General features: G+C 41.5%; 1 protein-coding gene across 7 annotated transcripts in view; it reads left to right on the top strand.

The window, feature by feature from the left end:
- lrba (LPS-responsive vesicle trafficking, beach and anchor containing) overlaps positions 1 to 18,663 on the top strand; it is a 191,645-nt gene that overhangs the window by 12,785 nt on the left and 160,197 nt on the right. For all 7 annotated transcript variants that reach the window (XM_083982697.1, XM_083982701.1, XM_083982698.1 and 4 more), the window contains 2 exons: positions 15,783 to 16,014; positions 17,104 to 17,204. In XM_083982697.1, coding sequence (XP_083838823.1) covers positions 15,783 to 16,014; positions 17,104 to 17,204 — 333 coding nt within the window. The remainder of the gene's footprint in view (positions 1 to 15,782; positions 16,015 to 17,103; positions 17,205 to 18,663) is intronic.

The following is an 18,663-nucleotide window of genomic DNA, read 5'->3' as shown; positions in this document are numbered from 1 at the left end:
CCACAGCGCTTTTGTAGACAGGTTGTGACCTGCACAACCACCACGCTATGAGATAATGACGGAACGATACGAAACGGAGCCGTTTTCGAGGTAAATACAGGGTAAATACGGAGACTGCTTGCTGAAAAACTGTCCCTGAACGCAACGCGCATCAGCGGTTTTGTATGAATTTACCTCGAAAACGGCTCCGTTTCGTATCGTTCCGTCATTATCTCATAGCGTGGTGGTTGTGCAGCTCACAACTTGTCTACAAAAGCGCTGTGGAGTTTTGGGATTTTGTATTTGATGAGTTTGATGAGGGAAACCAAGAAATTCCCTTAGCCTCCATAGCGTAGCTCTGAGCAGCCTGCTGCTGCGCTCCGCTGTACTAAAAATAGCTTACACCTACAATTAAAGGTAACGAACCTACTGCTATGACTATAGCAATTATGGCAATGGGCCAATTTGCCAAAATGTTGAACTATCCCTTTAAGAGGTCATTTGCTTTTGTTTGTCTTTGTCAAAACTTTTTAGTGCGCATTTTACCCAGCTGTGTAAATTAATAAAACTAGGTTACGTTGAGTTGAAACTCGAAGTGTTTTTTCAATTATATGCACGTTAGCAGGCTTTAACCTGCGTTGTGTGCATCCAAGACCATGATTTGTATTAAGTGTCATGACTCATTGGAATTTTAGATGTGTGACTGTCTAAACCTGTAGGAGTCCTTGTGATGTTCGTTCTGAAGTTGAAGAAGTCCCATGAAGGCATCACTGAAATATCGTGTCCAAAAGAATGAGACATATGGATGGATGGACAACCTGAAAACAATATGCCCATGGTTTAAAAACACTGCGGAGACATAATACAATCACTTTATTTTGATTTCCAGCACTGGATCTCTTTATTTTAGACACAAACTAACAAGAGAGACATCCATATTCTTCAGATGCTCACTGTGCACGCCTTTGTGGTTTGACCTAATATCTTGTTCAGCTTATTTAGGCTCCAGCAGTAGCTTACTGTAACTGTAGACCCAATTTTTTGATCTGGTCGACTCCTATGTCTTGGTCTATTACGGAGTCATACAGTACTGTGGGTCAAACCGAGCTGCTCCACAGATCAGTAGTTACACTGAATCCATGCCAAAAAGAATTAAAACATCCATGAAACGCCTTTTTAAAATCATCAAATTAATGAGCAAACAAATGCAAATGACCCAGACAGACGAACACTGAGGCCTGAATAGTCTTTGCTCTTCTAAATCTGTGTTGGCCCTCAAGTGAGCAGAGCTGAGACAGCCGGCCCTTGGCCGAACCCGACTGCCGACCCCTAGATGGTTCATCTCCCCTTGACCTGGTTTTGCACTCGCTGCATCAGCAATTCATCTGTTGCCAAGGTTTGGCACGCATTGGGAATACAAGCTACACATGAGAGATGCGGCCCCGTAAATAAGAGCAGCAGAATCAATTGTAACACAGTGTTTACAGCAGCAAAACCCGAGTTTCTGTCTTGACAGCTGGGATAGGATGTTTTATTTTGACAGGTCAACCAGATTTTTACATTCAGGCTTGATATGATGTCTTTGTTTCTTTTTTTCTATTGTCTTGGCTGTGTACAGTCAGCACTGCCTGACTGACCACACTATCCATCCCTTTTTAAGAAAGTAAAACTTTCTTATCAATCTGTTCCTTCACCGTAACTATCTGCCCTGCTGGAAGGTTTCAGTGGCTCACTAACCTCAGCAGGAAACTTCCCACTTCCTAAGTCCCATGAAATTTCTGTTATATCGGCTTTTTAAACAGTAATTGGTTCCAAACTAGTCAGTAGTGTCCTTTTATTTCTTATGATGTGCGTTCCCTCTTCTGTTACCGCAGATATTTAAGAGTTCTGACATTAACTGCCTTGTTAAAATAAAGTAAACTTACTGAATGAAGTCTTTCCATTTTCATTATTATTCTAATAAAGCCTCGGCACAATGTCTTTATTATATACACATAGCAGTTGGTTAGGATCCTCATGAAAAATGTTCTCATGGTTTGACTGCGGGCTGCACTTTAGGAGGGGGAGGAAGAGTTGAAAATATTTTGGCGCATACACTAATGAACTTGTTGGAGTAGGTTCAGTTTAAGGCAATACATTCCACACACAGATCTCCTCCTTTTCCTTGAAAAGCAGGAGATCACGTTTCGTCCCTAATGGAAGAACTTTTGCATATTTCAAAAATATGTACACAACAAATTCTGGCCTTGGGAATAAACTCCCTGAGAGTTAAAATCAGATCAATGTGAGTGTATACTGTATGTGAGACCACCAGAAACACTCAAGGGCAGAGTTACAGAAAACCTTTTTCCATTCAGCTCAAACTGAATACTTGTTTCCCATGCAGAGTGAAGTGCAACTTGTAGCTTGAGTTAATTTAAACTCACAGTTGATGCTTATGCGTGTCATTTAACACTTGTGTGGTTAGTCTTTCAAAATACATGTGGAAATGACAACAAAAACACCAGACTGAGCCACTACCCTCACTACCAGTGCTGCATGAATATGTGTTTAACAGTGTGAAGCTGATAACTGATAAACTACGCAGTTTTGTTTTCTTACCGTTGAAGTGATCCATTCGTCAGTGTTGCATCAGGTACCAGGCATCTGGTCTGTCAAGGAGGCTGAGTTACAGCCAGTAAATTACACAGCTGAGGATAATCGGCTTTCTTCTGATCTCTGGACCATTACCTGTGATTTACTCTGCTCTGTGCACCAGGGAACTATTTCCATCTTTCTTGATTTCAGGTTGTTGTAAAGGTGCTCTTGGGGAGGAGAGGGGAGGGGCTAACAAACATAACCGCTGCTTTTAAGCTGCCTCATCAACACAGACAGGACCAAAAACATCACCAAAGCAACTGGCATAGCCTATAGCCTAACTGTGTAAAACAACATTGATGTTAGTTTCTTGTTTTTTATAATAGTTGCCAGTTGTCAAGTGCTGCCAGGGTGTATTTTCCTCTAATGAATTAATGGTATTATAACACTCCTAATGCACTTGTTTTATGTTTTATTCTATTTATTTTTTACTTTTATGACAGAAGATGGTTTTTAGTTTTACATTCAATTGGTGTCTGTTGTACCGAACCCGTACCGAACCAAGACTTTTGTGTACCATTAAACTGCTAGAACCCGCACAATGTATCGTTGGTATATGGATGTAGTACAGTATATGTCAAGTGCAACAGACAAAGCACTGTATGAATGTGTGTGTGAATGGGTGAATGTGACCAACAGTGTAAAGCGCTGTTTGATCCTAGAGACTAGTAGGAAAGTGAAAGTCCATTTACCATTTAAATGAACTGTGTTTTTAAGTTTAGTCATACTGTTAAATTGATATTGAGATCAACATGACATTTTTAGCTCAGCATTTTAGCAGTGAGGCAGATTACGTTAAAACCTTGTTATTTCTCTTTGCTTTGCAATTGACGAGCAGCTCCTCGTCTCGTCGGCTGTCGACAGATGAGATGCAGCTCATCTGCAGTGTGATGATCTATGAACAACATGTAGAGACGCGAGCAGCTGTTTGTCGAGGCTATCTCCGAGTAAACCCACAAACTTCCCCCACAGGGGTTTCATTGAGACCGTTTGCCTTTTAGTCTGTTTTTATCATGTTCAGCTTCCGATGTCAGAGTCTTTGAACGAGCAACCATACATGAAGATGTTTGATGTGTGGGTATCTGATATAGTCTACTTGCCAGCCCATAGGGCCCCATTGTGAACCCGGAAATGTTGAGTACCCCAAAGTTTTATGTTAGTAATAGATAGTATGGCTCCCCAGTATTCAGAAACTGCCGGATGCTAATTTATATATATTGGGCAATTAGCACAATTGACATAATTAGCATAAATTAGCATATTTTGCCTATATGGGCAATATTTCATCAAAATTGACTTGGCTGATCTGGGCAATATTGGAGTGGTTTTAGGGGTTATTGATGATGCTGAATCCATTTCTGACATTTTCAAATTTCAAAATGGCTGTCTAAACCGGTAGTGACCAGATTTAAACCGCCAGTGGGCCGATTTTGATGGATTTCAATCTGGTCCCCTCCGGTTTAGACAGCCATTTTGAATTTTGAAAATGTCAGAAATGGATTCAGCATCATCAATAACCCCTAAAACCACTCCAATATTGCCCAGATCAGCCAAGTCAATTTTGTTGAAATATTGCCCATATAGGCAAAATATGCTAATTTATGCTAATCATGTCAATTGTGCTAATTGCCCAATATATATAAATTAGCATCCGGCAGTTTCTGAATACTGGGGACCCATACTACATATTTCTAACATAAAACTTTGGGGTACTCAACATTTCCGGGTACTCATTGTTGGCAAGTAGACTAATATGGGACATACACATACATGTGAAAAGCTACATTTTTTCTAATCAAATTTATGACTTAAAATACATTTATTAAAGTTGGGCTGCATCATTTTCTTTATTGAGCTACTTCAAATTATTGATCCTTTATTTAATTGTTAAATATATTGTCAATTTCTATTTATAAATTGAATAATCTTCATCTGTAATACAGAGATACCTATTTGCGGGTAAAGATTATTTATAGCCACTGGTGATGCTACTATTGATGCAATTACACAATATAATATATGAAATAACCAGCATCGGATCCTTTGGGGAATGTCAAAAGAATGATGCAGTAACCCATGAACCCAGGCTGTCTGTCGAGACGTCAGGCCGCGCCATCAAACATCATCAGGACCAACAGACGGGCAGAACATGGTCACAGACCACTGAAAGGAAATGGTAAAAGGTCGTGTGTGTTCATGCTGGTACATCACTGGGGTTATCAATTTGGCATCTTACATCACAGACGTTTCATTGAATTACGCCCAAGTCATCAAGGTCCAGCAGTTGGCGTTGACGTCTCGGAGGCGACTGTCCGCATATCTAAAACATCCAACATCCTCAGTCGCTACTAACTTTACTACTTGCTCATGCAAAAAATCATCCTTGTGTCCTCTCACTGGGCACCTATACACTCTGTGCTGTGTTCAGTGGCAGTCGAGGCTTTTAGGTTGGACGGAGGAAGCTGTGGTGACACGGGAAACCACAGGAAGCAGGTTAGAGTGGGGCGATAGACACTGTGTTGGGGATATGCTGCAGACAGTTTCCTGAGTCTCCATTCAGGGTTTCCCCCAGGAAATTGTTTAGTTGAGGCGCCAAGCCAAACAGATAAAAAAATCTTTTTGTCTCACGTTCGGCTTTTTAAGTAGATAAGCTAAAATATGTGGAATTTACTGTGTGAGAAAGTTAGATTTTTACTGATGGTTTAACGTCAAAGGGTTTTTTTTATGGTAGCAGTGGAGGCGTTTAAGGGCAGTTGTTTGACCTCTGGGATAAAACACTGAGAGAAACATTTTTTTTCTTTTTTTTTTCTTTTTTTTTACAAGATCAGACAAGGTATTATGATATGAATGCATTTTACAATTTGTATCATTGTAACTGTCTTGAAAATGAGAGGTTGTGTGTCGAGGTTATCCTGACACATCATAACAGTGGGTAAATTCACAAGTAAATCAAACTTCAAACGTCTTTCCTTACGACGTTGATATTTTCATGCGTCTTATTACAGTATGGATGTGTTCCACTGGCCAAGCTTTGTGCTGGGTTTGATGCTATGTAGGAACATCTTTCATGTCCTGAGCTTTCATTACCCATGACCTGTCGCTGTCATAATGAGACGGGGTACAGATTTGTCAGATCAGCAGGTCATTGGTATCACATTAAGGATCTCATACTGCTGAGTGTCACCTGGAGTTATTCCTCTTATTTTTCAGCTGCCTTTTATATCTTACTTGTATTTGAATGACAGCAAGCAATACTCCTCATCAATGATGGTGCTTATCTTAGGTCTATCTTATAGCTAGATCTTTACAACTGAGGTTATGGGGGGAGCAGCTTAACTAGAGGCACACTGACCACTTGTGAAGCAGTAGAACAGTGTTTTAATGAGCACTGGGGTGTACATGCATATGTTGAGTCGATGCATGTGTTTTCCACAGCTGCAGAAGTTACTGACTGCAACACAGATGGAAAAAAAAAGTTGCATATTTTATTAGGCCTGATTTGCAGTCAACATGTTTTCAAGACTGTGCGTACCATGGGTTGTGAATGTGAGAAAAACTGTTTACTTTTTAAGATTAAGTAGCTAATAACGGGCGGGTCCTTCTAGTCAAAATTCTCATTTTACTCCCCCATGTATCGGGACAAGCTGGAATTCCTCACTAATGTGTATCTCCTTCCTCCTTCACCTCCCAGATCCAGCTGCTATTTTTAACATGAAGTGCCAGAGCCAACTCTTCCCCATGTATTGCTGCTATGCAAACTATAATCATTAGCGTTGCTGTGTCCGACAATGAAAATCTTTGTTTACCTCATGATCACATCACCCTTTCACAGCTCTCTGCCAGGCGGCTCACAGTAACACACAAAACATATTCTTCTGCATGACTTTCGTTAATGGTGAATAACCCATTCCAGACAGACACCACATAAAGATTTTCTCGCGGAGAAAGCCGTGCCGTCAATGAGATCGTATTTGAGCTTTGTTTTAATTTTGAACATCTCATTCCAGAAGCAGACGGCTTCAGTCGGTCAAAGTGTTTTCTGGAGAGTTTGCCCTGAAGACTGGACTCTGATGTCTAATGAGGACCATTTCCTGACAAGCCTTTTCCTTGTTGACAATAGCAGCCACCCTAGCTTCAACTAGATTGCCAGATAGACAGTGCTAGTGTTAAAGAGAGAGCTGCTTTTTTTGGTTTTAATGTTAAAAAAGCTCAAAAGCAGCCTCGCATGTCATCGTAGCATGAACCACAGACGATCCATGTATAGAAATATTTAGAGAAATCATTCCTTCCAGTCCATCGGGCCTAATTCCTGCTCCTGGTTTGGCCCGTGCATTTCTAGTTCATACGAACGCATAAAGTTATACATTGAAGGATGGAGACTTATACAGGGATGCTGACGTAGTTGAAATTTCATCACAACTCACAGTGTCAGCAAGTGAAATGTACGTCACTCTGGACTGACGTGGCTATATACAGTAGAATAATAGAAGGATGGATAGTATCATAATCTTTGATGTAATCTAAATCCTCTTTCTCCTATTTGAATGGAAATATACTGTCGATCCTGATTATGCACTCGCTTTCCCTTTTTCTCGTTGTGGGTCCTTGATTCTTCCGTCACAGTAGATGAAAGAATTATATTCAATGTGAATCCAAAACATAGAGAGTATAGACATGCAAATGATACCTACATGTGTTATGTACACTTTCTTTATGATACACCAAACCCACGGTCTTAAGCACAACAAATGGAACGACAAAAGGAGTTATGTGTTGATCAGACTGCTGCCGGAGCATCGTCACGTTTAACGTGGTGTAAAAACGACTGCCAGCCAATGTTGAAACAAAAAGCTGGGCAGGTTATCCTTCTGAAGTTATTCTTAGAATTACAGCTATTTAAATCTGTCTCTCCACCTACTGCATGTACCTCTCTGTCATTGTTTGTCTCAATTGTTTGGCACTGATGAGAGAAAAAAAGAAAGTACTCGGCGGCGTTGGATGATTAATCCTCTAAATTGAAATTAATTAACAATGATGAGTAAAAACTGAAGACTAATTCAGAAATCAGAGCTGTATAATCAGCAGTCGTTCATTAATCTGAATGTTACCGTGCCACCAAGCCCATAAGGAGTGTATATAGTGGCACCATGAAATATTCATAAGGCAGATTTGTGATAACAACTCGTTATATATGAAGTGAGTGAGTTAAAAAGGTTCTAGTGGGCTGTGATCATTGAACCAGTGTTTTTCCATGGTCACTGCATGCATAATTGTCACCACTTTACCTTCTACTCCCACTTTGATAAATGTAGAGTGGTGGGCTCATCTACCAGGCACACTTCACGTCGGGTTTTCTGCAAAAATATTCTCAACAAAACAATCCGCATGCAGCAACGAGCCATATTGTGATGTTTTGTGCTGTGTGAGGTACGGTCTGAGTTTAAGAGGTGGTACCCGGGGACTGTGGGTGAGTTGTGGCAGCTGCAGACTGTGCAGAGAGCGAGACTTTGAAACACTTGCTAGAAATGTAATCATGACAAAAATATAACAAAAAAAAAAAAAAAAGATCCATCTTCCTCTGTTTGGTAGCACCTCTGACCCACTATGGAGGAAGGAGACTCATTTTCTTCCCTTCCCTTTGGCTTTTCTTCATAGTTTAAAGCAGGGAATTCCATTGTATGCTTGAACTTATTATAATTTGTCATATGAGGAAAATTGAGAGAATTTTTCATATTTTCTTGATTATGATCATTTTACAGTACGGAACAATTAACGAACTGAGATAAATGGTTTTTGCATTCACCCTTAAAATAGACTTCCTGTTGTTGAAGTGGCTCTAACTGATGTGTGCTTTGAAATTCAGTTTTCAGGCTCTTTAAATAGCAGACGGGCTGTCATAGTGGGGGAAACGTAGGTGTTTCTATCTATTAACAATAACAATGACTGTTTAATTTAAGCCTCCCAGTAACAGTGAGCGAGCATGCACAACAACAGGGCGGAAGCAGCTAAATCCAAACTTTTCCTACTGTTTCCTACCACCCTCTATAAAATGGAAGTAACTCATTAATATTATTGATGGTATTTACAAATGTATCCCCTATTATAAACATTTGACAAGAATAGTCTTACTGTAAAGTGGTGCTGAAATGCCTAATTTTAAATTGACCCAATTGTAGTGCAAAAAACCCATCTATTTCTAGGGGTTGTGCTTCTCTAGGTTGAAAAAACATGTAATTATCATTTGTGAGGCTTTGTTCAGTTTGCCCTCTATAAGAGGATGTTAAATACAGTAGGAGTGTAATAACAACCCAGCTTGACTGGGCTTTTCAGTCCATTTAAATACAAATCAAGGCAGCAAAATACTCCACAAACAGGCTGTCGGAGCAACTGTGCTTTCAACCACACACCACTGGCCTACTTTTCCAACAGCTCTCTCAACTGGATCTCTTTTTAACAAGCTATCTTGTTAAACCAAAGCAATTTGCCGTATTCTTCCATTAAGAGCCCACCCCTCACGTCACATCACAACACCCCAAACTGAAACATCCATCCCAGTGGCCACCTCGAAAACACGAGTCGTGATATGACAACATCTTCTAATCCCCTTGCTCTTCGCTGCTGATGAACGCTCACGTTTCCAACATGCTGATGTGAGATGCTGAAAGGGCTCCAGCAGATAGGGCGGTCAACCAAATAATCTGTCCCACTCAAATCCCTGCAGCAGCAGCAGCAGCAGCAGCAGCAGCAGCAGCAGCAGCAGCAGCAGCAGCAGAGATATGGTGGAATGAGCTTCTGATGCAGAAGATGAGGCGAAATAGTGAGGCGAGGCTGGGCAGCCAGAGTGAGGCAGTTTACTCAAAAGGTGCTGATACTGACTTCTGAAAGGATCTTTAACACTTTAAAAATTAAAGCATTTTACTAAAGGGCACCACTTGACAACAAGACCACCTTAATAAAGGATGATAACCTTTCATACACCCTTTAAAAAAAGGGCAAACTGGTACTGACAAGTCATATCACCCCCCCTGGACTTGTCCCATGTCTTATGTACATCCAAACTAACACGCAATATCAAGTGATGTATGTCATCATCATGTATACTAATTATAGAGCGCAATTTAATATTAGTCCTCTGACAAACAAGCGACATGCTGGTAGACGCTGGCACAGATTTGTCACAGGCGTCTCTTCCATTGTCTGTTTCTGCTCATGTCTCTTTGTGGCAAATGGCTTTACATTCAAACCATCTCACCCATGGAATTAATTATAGTTTCATTACGGAGAGAACTGAAAGATGAGCATCGACTCATACACACCCGATACACACACACACACAATGGACACACACACACACAGACAAGCTCATCACCCTGTAGCCATGGCCTTGACGACATCAGTGTTTCTGCCTGTTAATTTCAGCTGAGTAATTTTCCTCGGCTTTGGTACAGAAATGGTCATAATTTGTTGCTTTCTCTCGTCTTCAGCATCACATGGCCGCCTGTGATGCTTTTAGAAGTGAGCTCTCTCTCAGACCTCAAATAGCTCTGCCCTTTTTGTAAATCTTCCCTCGCTCTATTCTCAGTCTCACTTCCTCGCTCTCTGCCAGAATGTGTAATCTCTGTGGTTCGTAATAATAAGAGAGCAGAATAATTTACAGTGCGGTCAGGACAATAAGCAAAGGTCTGATGAAAATCCATACAGCAGTTGTCAAAACCACACATGCCAACCGGCTCGTCATGGCTCTAGGTAAAAAGTCAAGAGTTCCTAAAAGTCCGAGGGCTTAATCCTCTTCTGTAGACATTTTTATAGCAAGACATGAAAGATTGAAAAGTGTTACCGTATTTGACATTAATGTCTGTTACCTTTTTAGTAAAAGCATTCAAAATTGAAAACAAACTCTGCAACACATAGAAAACATGCACAATTTTCCCCATTTAACACACATGTAACAATTCAATACATGACGGTTAGTTGTAACACTCTGAGGTGACATGAGGATTGTGACCAAAGCAAGACATTTGAACATGATGATAATAATAATAATAATAAAGCTGAGCAAAATGTGCTTCAAAAATTGAACATTTTGTGTTGTTGTCATGTTGTCAGCCATCGACAAGCTTACAGCGCTAACACATTAGCATTAAAAACTAGTTTTAAACATATCTACATACTGAACAATAAACACAACATGAAGTTCTCAGAGACATATCTGTGCAAATACTCATCTCTAGACAAACTGATGAAGCCACTTGGATAAGAGGTGAAACGTCTTCAAAGACAAAACAAAGTCCAGTTGACTTGATTCAATTGCCTGCAGATGCCTTTGACCTGGACAAATGAGAACTTGCACAGACACGACATGAAATTGAAGAGGTTAATTACACAACAGGCAATGCTGTTACAAAAATAAATAAAAAACATTAGAAAAACAATAGGGTCCTCCCTCTGATTTTGTCTGTGCTCGAGCCCTAATGAGGTAAATAAATCCTCTATCTCAAGATGAGTTCTCCTGTGTCTGTCACAGGGTGTTACTGTCTCACATGTGGAATAAGGACTAAATTGAAGATGCATGTTCCTGATTGGGAAAACTATTAAAATTGACCCATGTTACAGGGAACCATCCCTGGTCTCCACCATATCAACTTTGTCACCTCAGCCAAGCATAAAAGGATTTTTGGCCTGTTTTGTCTTGATTCACTCAGTTTGTGCCAATTGAACTGAGTGTGTTAAACAGCTGGATGGAAATGAATCTTATTGTTTTTGACTGCAGTTTTCATTCAAAGCTTCATTATGCAGCAGCGTTTGACACTTGGATGGATGTGGTAGAGTTCAGTATTCACCTATTATCAGACAGTGTCATTGCTGACACTGGGGTAAATCTCAGCTTTCCAAGAGCATATCCTGAAAGCTGAAATGCTAGGTTAGCTCAGGCCAAAGATATGGATACTCACTGGTTCTGGCGTTGTGACATCCTCCTATGTTGTTCTCCATGGAGACCATAGAAGCCAGTTTGGGCTTTGTGTTACGGCCCAGTGACTGCTGGGCTGCTCAGCCATGATTAATTCAGGCAGGCCTCAGGGGAGAACGGCCAGGCTCGGTTACCCAGCCAGGGATCTGGTGTCTAGCTGCCACAAAGACCCTTTGCTGTAGCTGCGGCTGAGGCTGAGGCTGGAACTGGCATCCTTTCACACCTGTTCCTAAAATAGAGCAATGTAAATGATTGAACTACAGAAGAAATTGAAATATTGGAAACCTCTCTCCCATGCACCAATGGACACGTTGAATGTCCTCACACAGCGATAGAAAATTACATTTTAGTTTGAACTTGCACCAAGAATGTATCTGGCTGCATAATTCATTCGGTTCATCTGTTGTTTGGGGCTACTGGTCAGTTCTTACTATAATTTCAGTCCAGCATGGACCGACATGGAGATAATCAGCTGCTGTGCAGTTTTATACCAGCAGTACAAACACAGCTGGTGAAGATGGCAGCGCTGCGTTGTTCCAGGTTTAGAGCAAAGTGCTGCCAAGAGATAAAGTCCATTTGAATATGACATTTCAGTTTTAATGTCCACAAGCTCCTTCCTATTGTGAAAATATGACTTGAAAAACTGGATTTTTACCACAAATTGAGGAACAAACTTTCACCTCTTTGCATGATAAAGATACTGTAAACTAAACTAAAGAGCCGCTCCAAGCAGAATTTGATGTATTTTATGTCTGAGGGTGTATTTATACACAGTATAGGGAATAAGACGTCTTGTATATCCACCGGCTGGTCCTTGGGGGGGCCCCAGAATCGTCGTCTCAAGGGGCCCAAGGACTCTGAGTGTAGTGGGTGTGATGTATGAGCAACTGTGTGTTCAGCCGTCCTGCGTGACTCGCCAGTCACCTTCCCTGCAACTTTTCCACTCAGGTCGCTGAACCAACCTGTTATTTAAAATGATAAGACGCTTTAAATTGGGCTCCTGTTTGTGTTGGGCCGGGTGACAGCCTCATGATTAAGAACAATCCTGTGTTTCATCATCATTGTACTCTTTAATTAAAAATCTGTCAAAGTAATTGCTAATTTCTCTTAAACTACAAATCAGGCCCGACGTCCGCCCCTGTTGTCCTCGCCTGCGTGCCAGCCTGCCTGCCAGGTGTGTGTGTCATTGTAGCGTGGCGCTCTGCTCCGTCTCCATCCTCATATCTGCTCTCAGTCCCCTTGGTCGACTGACTGATGGATGGATGGCTCATGGACGGTGTCGGGCTCATAAATCAACTACCATTGTGGCAAAGTGGCGCCGGGCAGCCATTAATGGCGGACCTGGCTGCAGTCGGGGGCGTCCGCTCTGAACTTAGTCGACTCCACCGTGCAGACAGCTGTGTGATTTTTCAGTGACTTGCTAAACGGAGACAAAAATGTGAAGGAGTGAAGCATTAACAGCATGTACGTGTTATGAATGTTATATTTTATAGATCTCTGATTTGTTGGTAACAGGTAACTGTCATCATTCCTCCATTGGAAGAAATATTATAGCATATAAAGTAGCTAGTAGATCATTTTTTAGGTTTTATTTTTTCAACAGTTAATTCATCGACACAAAAATCTGAATTTTACTGGGATCTAACCAGTGATGTTTGTTTGAATGCCTCCAGTATCTGAGTTATCTGTATCTCTGCCCCCTCTCCCCTGAAACCAGTGACATGCTGTTTGTGCTATTCATAGCGTTGAAAACTGCAGCAGCAAAAGCTTTCATTGGAACTACTTTCTACTAAATAAATCCGTTGTGTGGATTATCCAGAGTAGCCGGGCCATTGTTTTTTCTGAAAACACATTGCTGTTGAATTTCTTTTGAATGCTGTGAGCACCACAAGTCTGCATTTAGAAATTGCACTCAGCTCCAGTGTTGAAGGGCGAGCAGCAACGACAACCTCTGATGTGGTTTCTTACATCCAGTTTATGTAAAAGCAAAACTCTGTATGACAAGACAACAGTGGGGTGAGAGGAACAATATGCATTTTGGTAATTTGGATAAACAACCCTTTAATTGATTTCAAAACAGCGTTAGAATTATGTTTTTTATGCAGACTAAAACATGAAAAATAAACAAGTCTCTTAGAAAGTCATAATTTATTATAGGAGCTGTTTCGTTCTCAAATATTGTTGTATACTGTGATCATTTATAGAGTGAAACTGATCAACCCCAAAATAAGATATGTGATTTTAAATCCACAGACTGTCTACACACGATGTTTAGATTTCTTTGTCAAAGAAATATTTTCACTCTAGACTTAACTGTGCGATCATAAACTGCTCTTGCTGTTTGTTGGACCTCTTAGGTTTCCCTCTATAATAAATGAAGGTCTTGACGTTATCCTGTAAAGTGCCTTCAGGTAATGCTTTACAAATGGTGCCATACAAATAAACTTGAATTGAAATAACTGAATCACCTGTGACGCTGTAATGAGAATTTTCCAGAATATTTGACACATATTTGAATATTTCGATGTTTAATAGTCAATAAATTAATGTGTATTGTAACAGGCTACTAAAGATAACACTGAACTGATACAGTTTGCTCTTGAATTGAATGTTAACACCGTTGCTGTCATAGTAACAATGGCTGAACATGCTTCTTGGCATTTTATTATGACAATTTTCTAACATTTTTACATTGTATCTGAAAACAAAGGCTGTACGGAGGTGATGGATAAAGGGAATGGGACCTCTTTAAGCAGAGGTGATGAATGACATCATCACTCTAATGCTGATACTTAACATGAAAGAATAAACAGTTATCTGTGAGATGAGGTTAAAGGGACAATAGGTGAGCTGTGTGTCAGCGTTATCGCCACCGTGTCCCCCTGTCTCCACAGCCTCACCCCCGGTGTCCCCTCGTCCTCTCCTATCTTGTACCCGGCGCTCACACACAGTGTTATTCCCACCTCACTCATTTTAATGGGACAGTTTCCATCCCCTGGACCAAACGATATTGTTTTCACAGGAAGCTTGTTAACTGACCGAGTACGACTATCACACTTTCTTTCTTTTTTTTCTTTCTCCAGTCACACCTCCTTGATTTTAAACATGACAGTCTTACCTACAATATTAATTTGACATCAACATTGTTATTTTCCTTATCTTTTTCTATTAGGCAGGGTTCAATAATAAAAATGTCATTGCAACTATTAAGAAAAGACAAATTATGACATTTATGGCCCATACAATTTATTTCCACACACAAAGAACATTCGTCCTCGCTGCCTGCCCCCCCCCCCCCCCCCCCCCCCACCCCACCCCACCCTACTCTGAACAAGCCGAAGCTGGAGATCACTGCAAAGACTGACTAACATGGTGGGATGCATTTACTTGAATAGACTCTTTTATTCAAAATACAGGCTTTATTTACAGGTTTAAATACAGGTTTTGCTTCTTCTTTCTCCCACAGCGCACCGTGAAACCCGTTCATGAGTATAAAACATGCAAATAAGCGGAATAACCATCCTCAACAGTGTCTATTAGGAGCCGCTGTTGTTCAATATAGACGTCAGGATGCGATTTTTATGTCACTCAAGCTGCATCACCGTGTGTTTTCTCTTGAAAATCCCATAACTGAGAATTAATTTCAGCCCATGTCTGTGTCTGCCAGCCCGTGTCAGATGCTGTTAGTATTCCAGTGGGTCCTACAGGAACAAAAGACCTCTAAATACACTTCTCACTGTTCACGTCTGTCTGGATGTCGGGCTTAGTTTCTCTGACATGGCTACTTGTTTGATATTTTCATGCTCGGAGTTTATCAGGGTGTCTTCGGGCGAGCTGTAAAAAGCACAGTGCACTGACAGTCAGACAGAGACACTGATGGACCGACAGGGACCCGTGTTTCTCCCCTGACCTTTAATCCACTTGGCTAGCAGCGGCTCTGATGCATGATTAATCATCTGTTTAGGAGTGTGCACACATAATAATGCAGTGCACATATGTATGCCCTTTTGAAGCTCATGGTTATGTTTTTCTGGTGATAAAAGAGGAATAAATTGCTCTTTTGAGTTTTTTTGTTGTTGTTGTTTATCGCTCAGTTCTGAACATTCTCCATCCCCCCTGCCCTCTCCCCCTCTTCTCTCCCTCCCTCCCTTCCTCCCCCTCTTCCCTCCCTCACCTCTCTTTTGTATGTGTCCTCCAGCTGGTTGGCGGACAGTTTGACCTGGAGATGAACTTTATCATCCAGGAGCCGGAGAGCATCGTGTGCATGGTCGAGCTGCTGGACAAGTGCGAGCCCACCTGTCAGGCCGAGGTCTGGAGCATCTTCACCGCCATCCTCAAGAAGAGCGTCCGCAACCTGCAGGCGTGCACCGATGTAGAACTCATCCAGCTGGTGCTGCAGCGCATATCCACCACCGACAGTATGATCGCAGGTACTGACAGGCAGAATCTGTGGAAAACTTCTCCTCTTGATTTACTTTGCTTTGGAGGCAGGGAACACAGCGTTTTCTCTTTATGTCACTGAACCATAACAGGAAGGTTATGGTGAAGAAGGAAATTCACAAATCAGATAAAACTCCACAACAATTTTTCCTATTCAGTCTTATTTGAATTACAGGTCATGGTTTCATCCTCCAGCGTTGCACACACACTGATGCCTTACGCCGAGTGAGGACAGAAATCATCCTGTACAGTCTCCCCTGAGTCTCAGTCTAGTCTGTTGCCCATCTGCAAATTACTACAAATTAATCCTACAGTGTTCGGCTCAGTGAACTTCTGCCAGCCAGAACAGCGCTGGCCTGGAGGGTTTGTGCAGTCAAGCAAGGACGATAGAGCCCCGCAGTAACTAGGCAGCTGAAAGTAATGGTTATAGTTAGGTTCACCAGTCTACAAATCATCATCTACTGTATTACTACTTACTTACTCTTGAAGTCTTTCAAAAGTGACTTTTTTTTTTGGGGTGTTTCGAGATTAAAATGCTTCACATATAGAGCTTTTGGCCCTTTAATCTCAATGACCTCCTGTTTTGTTACAGATTTTTTATCTTTCCCTTCATCTCTTCACATCATTTGCCTGAAAGACTAACTGCGAAGTACAGAACCAAACAGCACGGTTTTAATGCTTATGAGGAAAAAGACCTGCCAGATATATTTCTCATCCTTGCATTTGTGATGGTTTAAATCAAGGCTGGTCCATGCACACTCCAGTCATAGATCTGTCATTCTATGCCTCATCATTAGTCAGTAATAACTAATGAAGGAAGCTGCACAGTCGCAGGGACTCCCAGAGTGTCCTGTCTATTTTAAGTCCTCTCCTGTTTTTTTTAAACTTGGGTCCGGCTCACCCTACTTTTCTTGTTAAATATGTTCTGGTAGCTATGGCTTCACTCACTGCAATATCCATGTTATAAAACTGCTACATAAGATTTTGATCGCTCTGAGGTCACTTTTCTGAGTTAATTATAGCATTGTGTGTCAGCCTGTATGTCTGTATGTGTTTAATCCCTGCCCTCTGTCTTGCAGACCTGCTTGTGGACATGCTGGGCGTGCTCGCCAGCTACAGCATCACAGTGAAAGAGCTGAAGCTTTTCTTCAGCAAGCTGCAAGGGGAGGAAGGCCAGTGGGTGAGTCAGAGTCACGCCACGGCGATCCGTCTTTGTCGTCTGGGACCTGAATGAGGAATGCGCTAGCAACACTTCAACCGCTGCCGTCCCGCAGGCCAGTGCCCTCATCGTAGACAAGATAAATCACATGAAAAGCAGACTTCTACTCCACAGTGGTCCTGCATCCAGAGCAGCACTACATTATTGATATTGGGTAGTTCATGAGTTTCTAAATTTACGTCACTGTTTTCACTCTAAATTTTTACTATAACGCTGAAGTGGTCCGAGCCAAAAAAGACGAAGCGTTTGCACAGTTGCGGGACATTAAAATAGACTGACTGAGCTGAGCTGAATGTGGCTATTAGGAGAAGAGCCACCGTGAACCTAAGATGTATGATACCTCAGCAGAAGATAAGTTACTGCATCCAGACAGAGGCAGCGGCACAGAGGGAGAGACAGATGAAGCGAGGAAGAGAAGGAGAGTAACCCATTGATCACTGACACTAATCAAGTTGTCAAAGAAATAGGGCAAGTTGATTTTATGCTTCTAAATTTCACCTCACCCTCCCCGCTTTCCAGCAGCTCTCACCGCTGCTGCTCTGCTTTTCGTTTTTTTTTTGTTGTTGTTTTTTTGTGTGTGTGAAATATCCAGGGAGACAGGGTGGATGAGTGCAAAACTCTAAAGTGCCACGGTGCTGAAAACTATAAACTACAATTGTGTTTAGAAATGTTAAAAATATGAATGTCTCACTCACATTGATCTGACACTAGTTAGGAAAATACAGCGTGTTAGAGCAGCGTGTTTTTAAATGGGTCTGATCACTGAGACATTAAGGGCTCTGTTTTAATGGTCGTCGAACAACGACTTAGCAAAGTAGCTTCTCGGTAGAACCTCATGGAAAAGACATCGACGACACATGACAACGTTACACAACACACGACACAAACAACGATCTGACCTTCTGAGGCTGCGTTGTAACTTTCCGGCTGACTTATCCTGGCGTCTAAGAGCATTTTCAGCTCACTCTGCTTGTGTGTAACAGGCAGCGTCTCCTGACAATGTGCCGTCTTAAAGTAGCATTGCTGCTCAATCAATCACAATCACTTTTCCACTGACCACCTGCCTCACCCGACCACACTTCATTTGAAAACCAGCTCACCCATGGGTGCGCAGGTGGGTGCAGGTGTATTTGGTGTTTAAACAATGTGGGCAGTGGGCATGACAGTGACAACTGTGTTGGTGTAAAAGCAGCAAAGACACTTGCGTTGTTTTGCGTCAAGTGTAACATACAGTACAGCTCTGGGTCTGCTGCTCAGTAAACCTCTGTGGATGTAAATTTAGAACAAGCAGAAACTCTGCTTTTAATCATTTGTGGCTGCATTCAGGCTCTGTTTGTGTGTGCGCCTATTTGGACATTAATCACAAGTTAAGTCAAGTCACAGTTTATTTATGAAGAACATTTAAAACAACCTCAGTCGA

This window comes from Trachurus trachurus, assembly GCF_905171665.1.
Source record: "Trachurus trachurus genome assembly, chromosome: 1".
NCBI classification, from domain to species: domain Eukaryota; kingdom Metazoa; phylum Chordata; class Actinopteri; order Carangiformes; family Carangidae; genus Trachurus; species Trachurus trachurus.
This window is presented reverse-complemented; position numbering and strand designations above follow the sequence as displayed.